Genomic DNA, 17,267 nt, shown 5'->3' on the forward strand with positions numbered 1-17,267 from the left:
CATTCAGATTTGTTCATGTCAAACTATTGTTGTTGTTTTTTTCCCCCATTTTAAATTATGTAAAAATTTAACTGCTGAGACAAAAAGTAGATGAGTGTGAGCAGTGGGTCAAAAAAATGTTGAAGATGTCCTCATAACGTTAAATGTAGAAATAATTAATGGGTGCTCTTCACATTTGGTGGGCAAAAAAAATTGAAGAAAAAAAAGCCTTTTAAGTGATTAATCGTGATATTAACAAATATTTAAGATGTGATTAATCTGATTAAAAACATAAAAATTTGACAGCTAATACAAATTTTAAAAAACATGCATAATTGACAATTTTGATGCCAATTTAAATGCATTGGAAAAAAATAATAATCCCCCAAAAATAGTACTGTCAAATAGGGATGTCCCGATCACGTGATCGGAAACCGAGTCCCAATCATCATTTTCAGCTGATCGGTATCGGTAGAAAATGATCGGGGTTTTCATTTTTGGCAATTTTATTTAATTTTTAAAAAATTATTATTATTATTATTTTAGGGGCTATAAAGCAACAAAATCATCCAGAGGTAAACATATTGCCAAACAAAACGTTTTATTTATTTTTATTTATTACTTTGTGCACTTCTGATGGCATTATTGGGATGGTTTCGTTCAAATGAAAAAAATAAATAAAAATGGAAGCCCCCCCTTACAAAAAGTGAAACAGCAGGGTTTCCCTCCGTGCTTTTTAGGCCTGGCGGGCCGCCATTTCAGAGGAGGAATTCAACAAACTTTCCAATGATACAAGAAGCATACTCTCAACCCAACACAAACTTCCACAATGTTTTGTTTCATTTTGAGGAGGTACAGTTGGTTAGTTTCTATCGTCGGATTTGCGTTTGCTTACCGTCTTTTTTTGCGACGACGTTGGAACCCCCCCCCCGATTCCGTCCTACTTTTCTACAAACCGTTTTGCAACTCGCATATCAGCAAAAGAGGTCTCGCGGCAAAAAGGATTACGATTTGCAGGAGACGGCTCGTTTTCTTCTTCATTTTTTTTCGTCTTGTAAATTCATTAAAAAAAAAGAAAAGGGATCAAAAATGATCAGTTAACAAGGCATACAAAATGTCAACAACAAAAAGAAGGTGGGGTGGGGGGGAATTAGGGTAAATGAAGATTGGACTGAGGTACCCTGAAGCCTGAGGTAGATCACAATACTGACATGCGCACTGTTTACATCCTGCGGTGGTTCACTTTGACTGTTCTCCCATATTTTTTTCATCTTTTTCATATTCATTTCCAAGAAAATAAACACATCCCTTCAAAACAATATGGCAGTGTCCCACTGAGGGCAAAAAAAAAAAAAAGAAAAGAAGAGGACTTTTTCATTTTCTTTTTGTTTCATATCAATAGCTCTCATCACAAAATAGGAAAAAAATAGATTCATAAATATTACTCTCTCTATATATTTATATATTTACACACGCATGCGCACACACGGAGGAAGGTGTGGCAATAACCTTTGCGATGAAGCGTGATTAAAATAAGGCTTGAGAGGGACCCGCACGGCCAGCATAGGAAATACAAATCAAGGTCACTGTCTGGCCTGCTGAACAAGGCGAGGGGCTGCTTTGTTAATGATTAAGGTATTTAAAAAAACAAAACCAAAAAAAAAAAAAAAAAAAAAAAGGCTGCGTTTGATACATTCACAGCTGTCGCGCCTCCTTTTTTTTTTTTTTTTTTTTTAAAAACAAAGCTCCCCGGACCCTGAGAGAGGGTTAACGCCAGCCCGCTCACGAGGAGGCAGCGCTGCCTTCACATTTGCTCCTCCATGCAAAAAACCCACACAGCCATCCTCACGTCACGTGACACCCCCTTTAAGGCCGAGCGTGCGCACATTCAAATACGTAGACAATTTTTCACCGTGACGTCGCACCGCTTCCCGGAGTGAAACTTCACTTTTTTTGGCTACTATCTGTATTCAATAATGCAATATGACGGAAAACTTCTTCAAACTGTGCACACCGGGGCTTTCGAGCTGGCGTGGCTGCTTTAGAACGCCTCATTGTTGGCCATGAGTGCACGTATGTCACAGAGAGAAGAGCGTTTTTTTTTTTTTTATTTTTTTTTTTTTTTTTTGGTGACCTGACAGCCAATCTGTGGACATGAGCTTGTCATCGCTTTAGAGTCAAATTTAGAAGACCTTTTTCTTTTCACTTTCTATCACTTTTCATTATTTCCAATGGCTATTCTGTTAATCTGGCAAATTGTTGTCCAAAGAAGCACAAAATGTGAAACGTCGACGATTGCATTGTATTCACTCAACATTCAGAACTTCAATTTGTATTTCTGCTATGTCCATGTTTCCGTCTTATTCCATCAGTGAACGCGGGTAGCGGAAGTGGCATCACATGAAAAGGTTCTACTGAGTCAAGGGACTAAACAGTACTTTTGTCCACTTGTTTGTTCTGCCCTTTAGAAGTGGTAAATAGTATTTATTAATAGGACCACCAAAGTAGTCATTAGTTAACCCGTGAATATACGTGCATGCATCTCAATAAATTAGAATATCTTTTTTTGTTGAGTAATTTCCTGTGTGTAGAAAAATGTATGAAATCCAAGCTTCACTTTTTGAATCAAACTACTTGTAACGACTGAAATTCTTATTCATTGAAATGCATGCATGTATAACTGGATAGGGGGGAAATTTCACACGTTCAAATATTCTTTATCCTCCTAAAATAACATATTTGACTGATGAGAGAGTGATTCAAAAGAAGAAAAAAAAAAGATTGATGAGAGGCATTGGCACACACGTACACGTTCACACACAGAGGCGTGTTACCAAAAAACATTCACCATATTTCCAAATAGTACTTTTTGTTTTTTTTTCCAATGTAGGGGAACTGCTCAGTGTGGTTGCTCTTGTAAATGTCAATAAAGTCGTCTACCCTGTGTTAATACTGCTAAGGATAGTTCAACTCCATCTTGTTTTAATCGTGTGGTTAATACAGTCGCTTTATCCGTGTTAGGTCTACAGTATGTTAATCCAACTAAAGAGAACAAATACGCAGAGTGACGTGCTAGTTCCTGTTTTACCTCGTGGAGATGACGATTCTCCTGCCTTTTGTTGTTGTCGCGATATCAGTATCCTGCTTGCTGTGTGTGCTGTCGCAGGGCTGGCAGTGCACACGAATGCCGCTCACCGCCTTTGGCTCTCGCTCGCTCGCTTCCCCTCCTCGATGAAGTTCTTTGGTTAATTTTTGATCCCGCCGCTGCTGGTCTGCCCTGCGCGTTCCCTCTCGGGCCGCGGCCGTTGTCCGACTAGAGGTCTCTGTCCGTTTTGGGGAGGGCTACATTCATCGGCCGGCGCCCCCACGCTGGTCACTTGGAGTGTTGCGGTGAGCCGGCGGCACCTCGCTGGTGTTTGTGTTCCTGCTGTTTGACCTGCTGAATGATCTCCCGGATCTTCCTCTGTGCAGTCTGGTCAAAAAAAAAAAAAAATGCCATCATGGCCATACAATATAGAGTTAAATTCCAAGATACTGAGAAACCATGTAAAAAAAAAAAAAATCAAATTGCACTTATAAAAAATAAATAAAACATTCCATCGAACCCAGGTTAATTAAGAACCACTGATTCGATTTGAATCATCTTTTATTGGAGAGATATATCTTAGAAGGAAATGGCACATTTACAATACTGATTAAATTCATTCAAATGTATCTAAAATGAAAACAAAAATTGCATCATATACTCTCGAATATCGAATCGTTCCACTTCCGAATTTAACCATTTTTGAATCGTTTACCACCCCACGTATTGAAAACCGCGTCGAATCAAATCAGGCCCTAAAATTTACTCGTTTACATTATGCATTTTTTGGGGGGGAGGAAGCATGGTGTAAGAGCGGTAAACAAGTCTGCCTCTCAGTCCTGGGTTCAAGTCTCATAACGTTGAGATTTTAGGGCAATTCAGTGTGACGTTACTTCCGCGGCAATTTGACAGCACGCACAGATTTTTTTCCACTCACTCATTCACACATGTAAGCGTGAGTGAGTGAAAAAAAAAATCCGCAGCTGACAAATTCGCCCGGCCCCGTTTGTGACACGCCACCCCATGTTCTGCGATTGACTGGAGGGGTGTAAACACTGTCTTTCCACAGAAACGTCCCGCTGTTGACAAAACAAACAGAAAATGGCAAAATCCAGGCTGGGGGTGTGGGGGCTTTAGGAAAAAATCACCACCACATATTAACAGAAGCCCAGAGGTGTAGAATGAGAAGGAGTTCATGGATAAAAATCCTCTATTTATATAGTGCATTTTCCTGAGTGAAAACGCAAGACCATGCCTTTCACAAAAACAATAAATGATTTGGCATGTGCCAGCATACCTGACTGGCGAAGAAATGCCCGCTGATCTTCACAAACACTTCGTCGTTCTCATCTGGAGTTTGGTCCCGTGGTACGATGACCTCAGCGCTCGTAAGGTTCTGAAGCTCATTCACCTGAAATCAACAACACCGTCAGCACACCAATTCTTGCCCAAAAAAAAAAAAATGCCTTCTCGTTCCAAAAGTCAGCACATAGAAAATGGCTGGTCGGAAGACAACGCGCCCGTCAACTCACCGTCTTGCCACCTTTCCCGATGACCCTCCCGGCTGCAGTCGATGGAACCTTGATGTGCGTCTCCAGTTTGACTTCCTCCTTCCCAGAGAAGAAGTTCTCCTCTTTCAGCTTGCCAAATATCCGACCCTGGGCCTGGACATCCGAGAAGGGCACATTCGGCTTGAGTAAGAGTCAGGAGTTTGTAAGTGAGGCTCCATACTAAAAGTGTCGGGTTTTACCTTAAATTGAGCCTCCGGCGTCCCGGTAATAATCACCATTCTCTCGGTGACGTCGGGGCTGTCAGCTGGGGCGATCTGTCGACAAATGGGAGAGGAGAAATTGGAGCGTAGGTTTGATTCAAAGTTTCAAACTAAGGTTAAAACGTTTCCGAGATATTCTCTTTGCCGTACCTTGATGGAGGCTCCAGCGAAGTGGGCGAGCTGCTTGATGTGCTGGCCCTTCTTGCCGATGAGAGCTCCCACTGCCTGAGTTGGAATAAAGAGGTAGACAACCTCCTGTTCTGGAGCCTGTCGATGGAAACAAAGACGCTTTTACACACACAGACAAGAGCTGAGAATTTTTTTTTTTTTATATATATATAACTTTTCTGGGAAGCAGACAAGAAAAGATGACAGAGTGTGAACTCAACACCACATGAAGCGAGTCTGGAGGCAAGACAGCCAAACATTACAAAAAGCTCCTGTCAAAATTTCCACTAGAAGACAAAAGTCATGTAAAAACTAGCTTTGAGTAGAAGAAGTGCATGTACGGACAATTTTGAACTTCTGAGTTTGACTTGCGACCTAAGTGTAAAGCCACTAGAACCATGTGATTCCTTCTAGCCAATCAACAAATGATGAAATGAAAACAAAACTATATTGTACTTGCATAATGTAACATTATCAGTTTTATATAGTATTCATTTAATAATGAGGTTTAACTATTTTTTTTTTTCATTTATACTACTGTACACTATTTTGCTTATTGAATAAATTAATGAATTATAGATGTAGTTGCACCCAAATACAAATTTAATTGGTTCCACGCGCATTTCAATTCAAATCATATTTCCCCATAGAAATGAATTTCGTGTGTTTCAGACCCTCCAAAATGTTTTTTTTTAAATAATAATAAAAGTTATACTCAAAACTATGACACTGTATGAAACACAGAATTGATATTTGCTTTCCAGTGAACCCACAAACACCGAAAATGCGAGCGTGTAGCGCGACTGTACCTAATGCATTGTCCTTCCTTATTCTTCTTCTGTGCTTTATTGGCAGTTGACGAACCATATTAATGATACTTTACTGCCACCAACTGTTGAAACGAAATTGCTGACGGCTGGATGTTGCCAATTTTGCTGCCGCCACGTAGTGGTAGCGGTTTGAAGTGCAACTGTTTTTTTTCGCCAATTTTCGCTTGTAAATGAAGACCAACCTATCTCGAAAAACTTGCACTCTCATCTCAAAGCACCACTGCATAATTTAATTAATTAAAAAAAATCATTTGTTTTATTGTATATGGTCAAGTAATTACCAATAAAAGTATTTTATTATTAAACAAATAATTTTACATTAACTTACCCCACACACTTGACCTAACCAATCTGTTGTTTTTCAAAATCCAACCACAACGATTTCCCCACCCCTCTACGTCCTAAAATGCGCTTCACAATCGCATGAAGCGGAGGTGTCCATTAAGTGTAACGCTCGTGTATGTTTTGACCCGACGCCCGGCAAACAAGACTCGGGTAGGAGTTGAGCTTTTCGCCGTCTGGGCTGGTGTATTTGTGTACTTGCGGTTTATTGAGTGGATTTAATGAGGCCTAGCTCAACTTTGGGCTGGAACTCTCAATCCAGACATATCTGTGGTGTTCTGGTGGCGGTGGTGATGTTGCGACGCTGATGAGGGGCTGCTTTGGATTTAGCTCTCTCGATGCTATTTTTCTTTTGAATCCAATTCACCGAGTTAAAGGAGCTTTTCTGCTACCTAAAGCGCTTGCAAAGTGACGTTTTGCCACACAGTAAAAGATAACATGCTCTTTTGTGTTCATTTCAACTCTTTGAAATAATTCCACTCAGCATGGGCCACAACATTAGGTACGGCATTTATAGGTACATTTTAGGGAATATACCTTCATATTATATTTTTTATTTTTATTTTTTTATTTTTAAGGAATATGGCCTAGGGATAAGACGATTATCGGTGCCGATATTTGGCATTTTGACAAGTATCGGCATCAGCATTTTTACTAATCTGAAGGCCGATAAAGATGGTATCGAACCCTGACGAAAACCCCAAATTAGCTGCATGCACATGCATTTTTCGCTCACTGAGATACAGGAAAATTCATTTATGGATTTATTTAAATTTCCACTTTATTAAAAAAAATAAAAAAATAAAAATAAAAAATGATGCCGACACTGGGAACTTGCTGCACTTTTTATTAATACAAATTAAGAAATGATGTTTAAATTTTTGAAAAATGTATCTCCAGTAGAAATATTTAATTTATTAATATTTTAAATTTAGCATAACACATGTTGATGACAATGGAAGGTCCCTGCAATTTTGGTTCGAATTTTTAAACAAAGCTGTCAGTTCTTTGTATGTTTAACTCATTCACCCCCAGCCATTTTCACTGAAGAAACCACCTTCATTCCCGGCTGCTTTACTGGATTTTGACTGATTTTGGAAGGTCCACAATATATTTTGTTCCATTGCTATAAAAACATGGAACCTACCAAAAGAAAGATTAGTCTCTTCTTTCACCAGGAAAACAAACAGATATTTGTATAGTTTTCTGTTTAGCAGTAATTAGCAACATGGCCCTGGTTGATCTCTTATGCTCTGCTGCCACCTGCTGGCTGTTTTTTTTTGTGTTTAGTTTTTTTGTAATAACTACCATTGCTTTACACAACCTCTTCATGTCAGAAGCTATCAACGCCTTCTGTATGCACTAGCATAAAAAACATTTAAAAAAAATGTATAAATATGTTTTTGGTAACGCAAGACAAAGTATTAACGTATTTATACGTTATTGGGTTTGAATGAGTTAATATATTTTTTAAAAAGTACATTTTTAAAATTTTGTTTTACTGAAAATGAATATCTGCTTGAAATATCGGTTATCGGTCTCTTGACTACTAATAATCGGTATCTGTATCGGCCTTGAAAAAAAACATATCGATCTATCACTAATTTGGCCACCCTTTTTTTCCCCCTGATACCCACTTTAATAAATATAATAATATCCCCTGGCCACTATATAAGGAAAGACAGTATTAGGAATTCATCTGTGCCTGACGCAGTACACGTCAACATCACTGCAAACGACCCAGTGTTGTGGCCGCGTGTCGCCATGGCAACAGTCAGTGTGGTGCAGCATTTTTTGGAGGACATACTGAATGCTGGTGGGGGCCGGCACTTGCTGGAGGAACCCCGTACAGGCCACTGAGATGCGAAGAGTGACTCTGCAAGTGAAGCGACAAGCAGGCGGATCAGGGTGGTGCACGTACGCACACATTCCCAGACACACTCGCGCAAAAAAAAGCTTTTTTTTTTTTTTTTTTTTTTAAATACTGGTAACTCTCCTTGGAAAATTTGCTGAGAATTTCTGAGTGAAAAAACATGACTCGTTTTTTTTTTCAATATGTTGTTATTGTGTGTGGGCAGCAAAGCATGATGGCCAAGTTTGATGACTTGCCATACAAACAGAAACTCTAATAAATGACCTCGACATTTAGTGGGAGTTCGACCAAAAATCCCCCTGAAGAGATTAATAGACGCTTCTGACTCTGATTTCCAACCGGTTTCCAAACCTTAGTGCACACTTCCCAGTTCCCAACTTTGTCCGCACTAGCGAGAATGTTTTTTGTTTTTTTTGTTATGAAACTGTACGGCAGGTCACGCTTTTGCACCCCATGTTTTTTTTTTTTAAGTTGTGTGTATGCAGAGACTTACTAAGAATGGGTTGTATCCTGCTTGCGCCACAGGGGGGACTGACCCGCGAGGTCCAACAGCTGGGGGCAGCACCGGCAGACCGGAGGAGAAAATGCCCAGAGCGTTGAGGTTCAAGCCTGGGATAAGGTTGGCCTGTTGCTGGGACGAGATTGATTGGCGTTAGTACAAAATGGAAGGAAGATGACATTCTATTTGATTGAGTGTCTCCTTGTATTGACAGCATGATTCATTTCTGGGTGGAAGAACAGCACGGCAGGACGCGACAGCCTTGTGTAATATCATCAGAGTTGCACTAGGTGGTGCTCATAGCTTAGTGGAGTCCAACTAAGCCTATCGACAAGAAGCTGTCTGATTGGTGTGGGATTGTCGACTCGGCTGCCTGCAGGTTACCTAACCCTGATTGAGTCTATTAGTCTAATAGACCTATATCTATTTCCTATATAGTCCTTGTCCTCATTAGGGATGTGGGTGAAGTGACTTTAAACAAGAGGCAGTGTACACCCCCAGTCAATCGCAGGTTCCATTCATTTTATATGGACAATTTAGAGTCTTCAATGCATAGATTTGTGGGACAGTACAAAGAATAGATCTAGAAGTTCAATTTTACGCAAATGACAAGATGAATACAATTGTGTGAATAAAGGTGTAATTTTACAAACAAAAGTAGACATTTTAGGTAAACACCTGCAGATAATACTATTCATAATTTATGAGAAAAAAAGTAGACATGACAACAAAAATGTGATAAACAGAAGCATTTGACCACTCTCAAACATAATCAGTCATCAACTACTCTAGAGCCTGACTACTTGACAGCAATCCCCATGTACAGTACAGAATGCCCTCGGTTTACGACGGCATTCCATTTCTCTGCGATTTGTGCGTAAGCCACAAAGCCATAATTACATTAGTGATTTGCACAAAAAACACTTGCAGGACATAAATGCAAAGCAATCACATGTGGTAACTGAGCATGACTTCTTACATTGTGTAAGCAAGTTAGTATGCCATTCGCAAATGTCGGAGCCCCCCAGCTGCTGTTTTGGTTAGCAACAGAGTTGTGCTGGGCTCAGCAGTTACTGTAGCAATAACAACTATGAACCAAATTGCTATCCACTTTTAAATCCTAATAAGTTGGAAGAATAAATATTTGTATGTGTTCTCTTCTTTTAAAAAAAAAAAAGTTTTTTTTTTTTTCCGTGTGTCGCTCTGTTTACCAGCAGCTGCTAATAGTACATTCCACACACACAGGCGTCAAACAAACCTTATTATTACTAGAAGAGAGAGAGAGAGAGCCAGAGAGAGAGAGAGAGAGAGAGAGAGAAATAACAATAATAATAACAAATATATATATATATATATATATATATATATATATATATATATATATATATATATATATATAATTTTTTTAATAATATAAAATAATAAATAAATAAATGTAATTTTTACATTTAAAAAAATATTTTTTATTTAAAAATATTATAAAATAATTTGATTTTTTTTAAATAAAAGATTTTTTTACATTTTAAAAACTGATTTTAAAAAATATTTTTTTATATTTTTTTTCACAAAGAAAATTTAATTATAAAAAAATATATATATATCCTTTTTTTAATTTTTTTATTTCTTTTTACCGGTAATTAAAGTATTTTTTTCCCTTCTCTTCTGGTAGTACTAAGCTTTGTTGGATGCGTAACACTTGTTACTTCCTCATATTAGTCATCAGTAAGCAAGAGTAAAATTAGCAATGTGTGTCAAAGTAGTAAACAAACACTGTTGTTGCCCCCTCGGGCTGCATCCAGCACCGACTGATGATGTCACTGGGGGGGATCAGATGGATGCTGGGAAGGAGCTTCTGCGTTACGGGGACGATTCACACGTGCACAGCGGGGAGAAGGCGGCCGTGAGTCAGACAACTGCGAAGCGATCGTGTGTCGCTCTCTGTTTACCAGCAGCTGCTAATTACTGAGCTTATAGTACGTAACATACGCGCACACACAAATGATGAGTTGGCACACACTCACATTTATAGCAGCGACGTCGTTCTCATAGGCCTCCCTCAGTTTCTTCATGATTTCGGCCTCTGCTTTACAAAGCGCTTCCAAGATGCCCTTCACCGTGATGGTCCTTTCTGGGTTGTAAATGGTTAAGTCTTGTAACCTACAACAATGCACACAAACGCAGATGTGTCAGAGCATTGTGCAAACAGCAAATAAGCCATATTTTGCTTATCACAAAGGGGGGTGGGGTGGATTTTAATTGGATTCTAGTGTATCTCGCTCAGGAGTTAATGAAGTATGGGCCTTTCAAAGCGGGCAGAAACATTTGTGCTGATAAACAACACTATTTTTATTAGTACATGTTCATTAAGTCTGAAACACCATACGCAATTAGAGCGCACACCAAAATTATTCATAATTTCATACCCTTGTTAAATATTGAAGTGAATTGTTAACGGAATGGTTATCTTTTAACAGGGAATGACACAAAAAAAGTGGAAGAAGTTGTGCATAAGGGAAAAAAATTCTGTGACTCAATAATTGAACTACTGAACTAAATTATGTTTTCCAAGATGTTTTTGAAACAACAATAAACGCATCTGGGAACTGCATTATGCAGTTTGGTTTGGCTCCACACATGTTCAATTTATCGTCATTTGTGGTACTCTTATGTAAGTTGTTCCCCGCAGACACACTCCAAATATCTTGCAGAAAGGCGTTATTAGATGAAGCGAGGGATGGATGGAGGCGACTTACGAGGAGATGGTTATCTTGGTCCCGGTCTCCTCCTCGATCTTCTTCAGGTTGCGGCCCTCCTTCCCAATGAGGCGGCCCACCAGGCTGTTGTGAGCCAGGAGTTTGAGAGGGATCTCCTCTGGCCTGCACAAAACAAACACCGACACAAATGTCGAGAATGATGACGAGGTCTGTTGTAGTTATGATAGCAAAGAATCAGTCGCATTTGTTTGTTTATCCAGTATTTAGGATTTGATTTTCAGCATGTTTGCGCAGCTTTTTTTTTTTTTTTTAAAGTAAAGATTCTGCTATCATCTTTACTTTTGCATAAATCTGCATGATATAAAAGGATTGGAAATTAAATGAATTACAATATTACATGCACTGGATGCTTCATTAGACGAGTTAACCATCAATTACTTGTTTCTTATTGCAGTTGTAATTTGCAGTGGTGTAGAACTGTTCTGCAACGTTCATGAAATGACTTTCTTATGTTTTGTTCACCTCAGGGAAGCCACATCACCTCATCTTAAAAAGGACATGAAAATATTGGAAACAATCTCATTAGATTGCGCAGATGTACCAAATGTTGTGACTTTAGTATAAGTTCTAAAATATATATATATATATATATATATATATATATATATATATGTATATAGCTTTTATATTATTAGTTTGTAGTCTCAAAGACAGAAACCTTGAGCGCCCAACAAACCTCAGAAACAAATGCTAATGCTAGTTACCTTAGCATTGCCACAAGTGGAACAAAAGCTTTAACTATAGACAGCTCGCACCAAACATTAACGCAAACGCTTTAACAAGATTACATGCTAGACGTAACAAACATTCGCTCAAAGTATTACAATCTTCAGTGGCTTCAATAAATCAAGAAACCACACTCTAGTTAGCATTAGCATACATTTTTACTAGCCAGAGACCAATTTAAAATATGCTACTAGCCACATAAAGCTATACACTAGCATTGTCTCGTTTTAATATTTTATATTTATTACCGATATATAAAAATATATAATAAACGTAAAAGTGTAATGTTTATATTTTATGACTGTACTGAATCAAGTAACTACACTCTAGTTAGCATTAGCATACATTTTACTGGCCTGAGAGACCAATTTAAAATATGCTACTAGCCACATAAAGCTATACACTAGCATTGTCTCATTTTTATTTTTTACATTTATTACCGGTATATAAAAAATATATAATAAACGTAAAACTTTAATGTTTATATTTTATGACTGTACTGACTTTTCCAATAACATTAAATTTGACTTCTTATTAATTTCACATTTTATTTTAAGATAGCTGTTTTTTTGTTTTGTTTTTTCCAATCTACTTCAAATTCTAATGTTTATTTTATTTTATGATTAATCATACCGTCTAAGTCTGGACTGTGAACATCCAAAGCAAGCATAAAATTCAGTCTTCATGACGACTAGCTATTAATTAAGCAATGTTTTCATGATCACATTCCTCACAAGGAGCTTCCTCGAAAACATCTGCTTTCAAGCCCCTAACAAGCTAAACAAGCTTGTCAGAAGTTTTAAATGACTAATAAACGACATCATTATTCCCAGAAAAGAACAAAAGCGTGACTGATGAAAAGGACTGGCACGGCTACGTTTTAATTGAAAAGCATACAGTAGTAAACAAGCGGCGAGTGTACAGTATATGCTGAGATGTGACAGGAGATCACACAGAAAGGTGCTGGTAAAAAGTCAAAGCCAATTAGATATGTCGTCCTTCTTTCGCTAACGCTAAGCCGCCGTCACGTTTCAGCCTGTGTGAGGTGTGTCGTGTGTTGACTGTGTTAGTGGTCCAAAGCGGGGAGAAAGCCCGCTTGAGATTAAAAGGTGTTCGGGCAGGTTAAAGGAGAAGATTATAGGCCATCGACGTTTATGGTTAATCTCCTGCGGGATGTAATGTGAACGTGGACTCACGTCTTGGTCTCGTTGGCCTCCTTCTGCATGATGTCCAGGATCATGCGGCAGGCCGATGAGCAGCCCTCCGGAGATGAGTGGATGGTGATCGGCTTCTCGGCTGCGCCCGCATTCTCCTTCCGATGGATGTCCACTCTGAAAGCAAGACGAGAATGGAGACAGTTTCGATAACATGCATAAATGGCGTTTTGCTCACGGAAGCAGGGGTTAGGACAAAATCACCACCAGAAATTAAGACAAGCCCTGGTCTGTAAATTGAGAAGTAGTTTGTTTAAATCCTGTATTTAAAAAGTGCCTTTTCCAGAATGAAACCGGCAGACAGGTCCTTTAAAGTGAGAATTGTCACAATTCTCACTTTTAAAGTGAGAATTCTGACTTTATTCTTAGAATTTATTCTCACTTTAAAGTCAGAATTCTGGCTTTAATCTCACTATTCTGACTTTAAAGTGAGAATTGTCACAAGTGACTTTAAAGTCAGAATTCTGACTTTAATCTCAAAGTGAGAATTCTGACTTTTTTTTCTCTCAGAATTGTCACTTTAAAATCAGAATTCTGACTTTAAAGTGAGAAGACTTTATTCTTAGAATTCTCACTTTAATATTCAGTATTCTGAGAATAAAGTCAGAATTTGAGAATTCTGACTTTATTCCCAGAATCTATTTGACTTTATAGTCAGAATTCTGACTTTAATCCCTCTATTCTGACTTTAAAGTGAGAATAATAGTAGCACCAATCAAGTCAGAATTCTGACTTTAAAATGAGAGTTCTGACTTTATTCTATTTAATTTATTTAATAAAGTCAGAATGCTGCCAACCTTTTTTTTTCCCCCTCTCTTCACTGGCCCTTAATCCTCTTCCGTAACACTCAATGGTTTGAAAGGATAACAAATATCATAACCAAGTTGCTTACTTTGACTGCGTCTGCTTGGTGACGTTCTTGATGGTGAGTCCCTCCTTGCCGATGATGGCACCCACAAACTGAGTGGGCACGAGCATGCGCAAAGGAAAGTCCTGCTGCTGCCTGGGCCGCGGGGCCCCGAAGCCTCCTGAGGGCCCAGGCTGAGCGGTCTCCTGATCCCGTGACAACCGGCCGCCGCGTCGACCCCGGCCGACCTGGATGGGCGGAGCGGCGTCCAAGTCCATGATGTACGACACCCTCAAGGAGAAGTCGTCGCACTGCTGGCCTGTCAACTTCTCAATGGCTCTGGAGGGTAGAAGACCAACAGTAAATATTAAATGGATGTACATTTCAAGGGACAGCAACATGAAAAATCTACTTTTTGGAGCTTTTAGCTGTGCTAATGCCAATTCCTCACCAAAAACATGACGGAAGTGGTGTTTTCTGCCATACGCCCCTCTATGAGAAATTCTAGGTCATTCTGCTCTCCAATCACCAGCCCCTCCCAACCGGAGAAAATGAGCTGTTTACACTCTATGACATCATAAGGTGCGGACACACCCCAGCACAGCCTCTGCGGACTAAAGGCACGCCCACTTTCTCTGAGACCTCCATGGGATAGTGACAAAAGTAGTGTTAATTTTATCCACCATTTTTAAATTTTGTCTCAGGTTTAGTCCAGTGTGAATCACGCTTATTAGTTTTTAACATAATTACTCAACCTCATCCGGTTTTTATTTAGTCAATTTTTAGTCAATTATAAATCTAGCATTTTAGTCTTTATTTTAATCCAAGAAAAATAATTTTATTCGTCTAGTTCTAGTCAACAAAAACTGTCAACGTTTTAGTCTAGTCGCATTTTTGTGTGGTGTGCTTTTAGTAAACACATCCGTAGACTTTTTAAACAAATCGTTTCAGATCTTCAGTCAGTATTTGCTTATTTCGCTTTAGAAGATGCTACAAAATCAAAGAACGCATCTCAGTCGCTCGCCATACTCACTCTTTCGCTTCCTCCTTGGTTGCGTACGTAACATTCACCACAGCTGTTTCAGTGTCAGTGTTGACTGTCAGAGAAGAGGCATAAATTAGATGTGGATGTCATAAGATGTCATCATCTTTATGTCACGATAACAATCTCAATTAGCGCTGCTCTCGTGCTAACAGCTCAACTTCCTAAGTGACGAATGTGTTGGGCTGTTTTTTTTTTGTTTTTTTTGCAACTTGTCCCGACAATTTATTACTGTGGACTACTGATAGTCACATAAACAAACAAGCATGCAGCACATTGCCATCAGCATGAACTTTAACTGGAAATCTATTGCATCACTTAGAATAGCAGTGCACCGATATTATCAATTTGATGAAATAAGAAGAGTTATGTACCTTGTTCCACGTTTTCTACAGTACCATATCGAGCTAGCAGGCCATCGAAATCCTAATGGAGAGATGATACCGTCAGTAAATTGAGTTTAGGGAGGATGGAGAAAAGAAAAATTGAGGACAAAACAAGCACATGGACATTCTGGAAATACTAAAATGTTGAAATAAAATAATAAAGTTGTCTAGAGCATTAAAAGTATTTTTAATTTAAATTCATCACTCTGCATGTATTATTCTGCCATTTATCTCATGAAATTACTGATGAATTGTTTAATTGTAAATATAATTACAATGCATCTCAGAAAAAAATATCTTTTGTTGTGAAAACTGTTGGACATAATTTGTCATTGTCAAATTTAATAAAAAAGCCGGTAAAAAAAACAAAACAAAAAAACAGGAAAAACCAAATACATTTTCAATTATTTTATTAAGTAATTGATTCAACAATTATAATACACATACTATAATCATAATACAGATTTATAAATAATATAATTTAAAAAAGAAGAAGCAATTTTATTAAATTTACCTGGCCCATCTGTCTGTTGTGGCCCTTTAGCCCTACGTTTTGACCACCCCTGATTTCTATATTTTTTTACAGTAGCGCGCAATGCTTTTTTTGTATCGAAAAAGTATGCGAATAAGTGAAAAAGTAGGCTAATGGTCCTCATTAGACTGTACACGTAGCCATTATGTGTACATTTAAATCAGTGTTACGATTATATTTTGCATGGTACTTTTTAGTAAATGTTCTCTAACATATTGCAAATTAATGGTTAAAGTGTACAGGAAAAACAAACTAAAGAAGTCTAAGGGCATGCAAACAAGTGAGTCAACAGCCAGAATGAGGCAAAACTCCGAACTTAATGGACTACTTCATGCAGTTTGGACACGCGCGCGCGCGCACACACAACTCACCTCCCACTGTAGATGAGGGGGAATGTTCCGGATCTGAATCTTCCGACTCCTGCAGAGATGGGAAACACAGTGAATTTAACGAACCTGACTGAGGCAAGCACACAAAAAATCCTCACGTCTTTTTATATCCATTGTCTCATTTGATATATCCTAAGTTAACTACATGCCTATTTCTATAAATACATGCTTAAACTATTTAGGAGTTTCAGACTTGAGTTTGCCTCTGAGTCACAATATTGTCTTAGGTTGCGGGAAGGGGTTAGCGACGCTGCACAACGCCTCCCAGGTTGTTCTTATTGCAGGGCAGATTAAGTCTTTTCACGGATAGTTACTTCTGCCTTGATACAACACCTAAGTGAGTCTAAGTTGCCATGGTTACGCCTCACTCACATCATACCTATTGTCTAGCAGTCTCACTGCCGGGCTTAGAAATCATCTCTAAAATACAATGGAGTCATAAAAATGCACCCATGTTTTATTTATTAATTTGTTCATGTTTTGTACTATTTACTAATTTTATAACCTTCTTAAGTTTATGAGCTACATCCATTTTCTAACGCGCTTATCAAGTTGAGGTTTGTCAGTAGTTAAGGTGATGAACGGTGTGGAATAGTAAATAATAATTTGACTTTAATGTGAGCACTGATAATATCAAAATAATTGAAAAAAAAAATGAGAACTGTAGACCAGAGGTGGCAAATCCAGGTCCAGAAAGTAAAAACCTTGCCACAGTTTGACAGGGGTGCTAGCTAGCTAGCTAGCATGTAAGCGAGAACCTTGGGAGCTAGCTAGGGAGCTAACTAACTAGCACCTGAGGCTAAGCTTTAC

At 38.5% G+C, this 17,267-nt stretch overlaps 1 protein-coding gene across 4 annotated transcripts in view; it reads right to left on the reverse strand.

Annotated features, from left to right (window-relative positions):
* Window positions 1-2,943: 2,943 nt before the first annotated feature.
* igf2bp2a (insulin-like growth factor 2 mRNA binding protein 2a) overlaps window positions 2,944-17,267 on the reverse strand; it is a 51,285-nt gene continuing 36,961 nt past the window's right edge. For 3 of the 4 annotated variants that reach the window (XM_077536382.1, XM_077536386.1, XM_077536384.1), the window contains 14 exons: window positions 16,440-16,488; window positions 15,525-15,576; window positions 15,142-15,205; window positions 14,154-14,447; window positions 13,244-13,378; window positions 11,301-11,423; window positions 10,569-10,704; window positions 8,542-8,679; window positions 7,983-8,051; window positions 4,986-5,102; window positions 4,815-4,889; window positions 4,597-4,728; window positions 4,362-4,475; window positions 2,944-3,451 (listed from right to left, as the gene is read on the reverse strand). In XM_077536382.1, the coding sequence (XP_077392508.1) occupies window positions 3,353-3,451; window positions 4,362-4,475; window positions 4,597-4,728; window positions 4,815-4,889; window positions 4,986-5,102; window positions 7,983-8,051; window positions 8,542-8,679; window positions 10,569-10,704; window positions 11,301-11,423; window positions 13,244-13,378; window positions 14,154-14,447; window positions 15,142-15,205; window positions 15,525-15,576; window positions 16,440-16,488 (1,597 nt within the window). In that variant the 3' untranslated portion in view covers window positions 2,944-3,352. The remainder of the gene's footprint in view (window positions 3,452-4,361; window positions 4,476-4,596; window positions 4,729-4,814; window positions 4,890-4,985; window positions 5,103-7,982; window positions 8,052-8,541; window positions 8,680-10,568; window positions 10,705-11,300; window positions 11,424-13,243; window positions 13,379-14,153; window positions 14,448-15,141; window positions 15,206-15,524; window positions 15,577-16,439; window positions 16,489-17,267) is intronic. The other variant, XM_077536383.1, reaches the window with a different exon arrangement.

This window comes from Festucalex cinctus, chromosome 11 (genome assembly GCF_051991245.1).
Source record: "Festucalex cinctus isolate MCC-2025b chromosome 11, RoL_Fcin_1.0, whole genome shotgun sequence".
Lineage (NCBI taxonomy): Eukaryota > Metazoa > Chordata > Actinopteri > Syngnathiformes > Syngnathidae > Festucalex > Festucalex cinctus.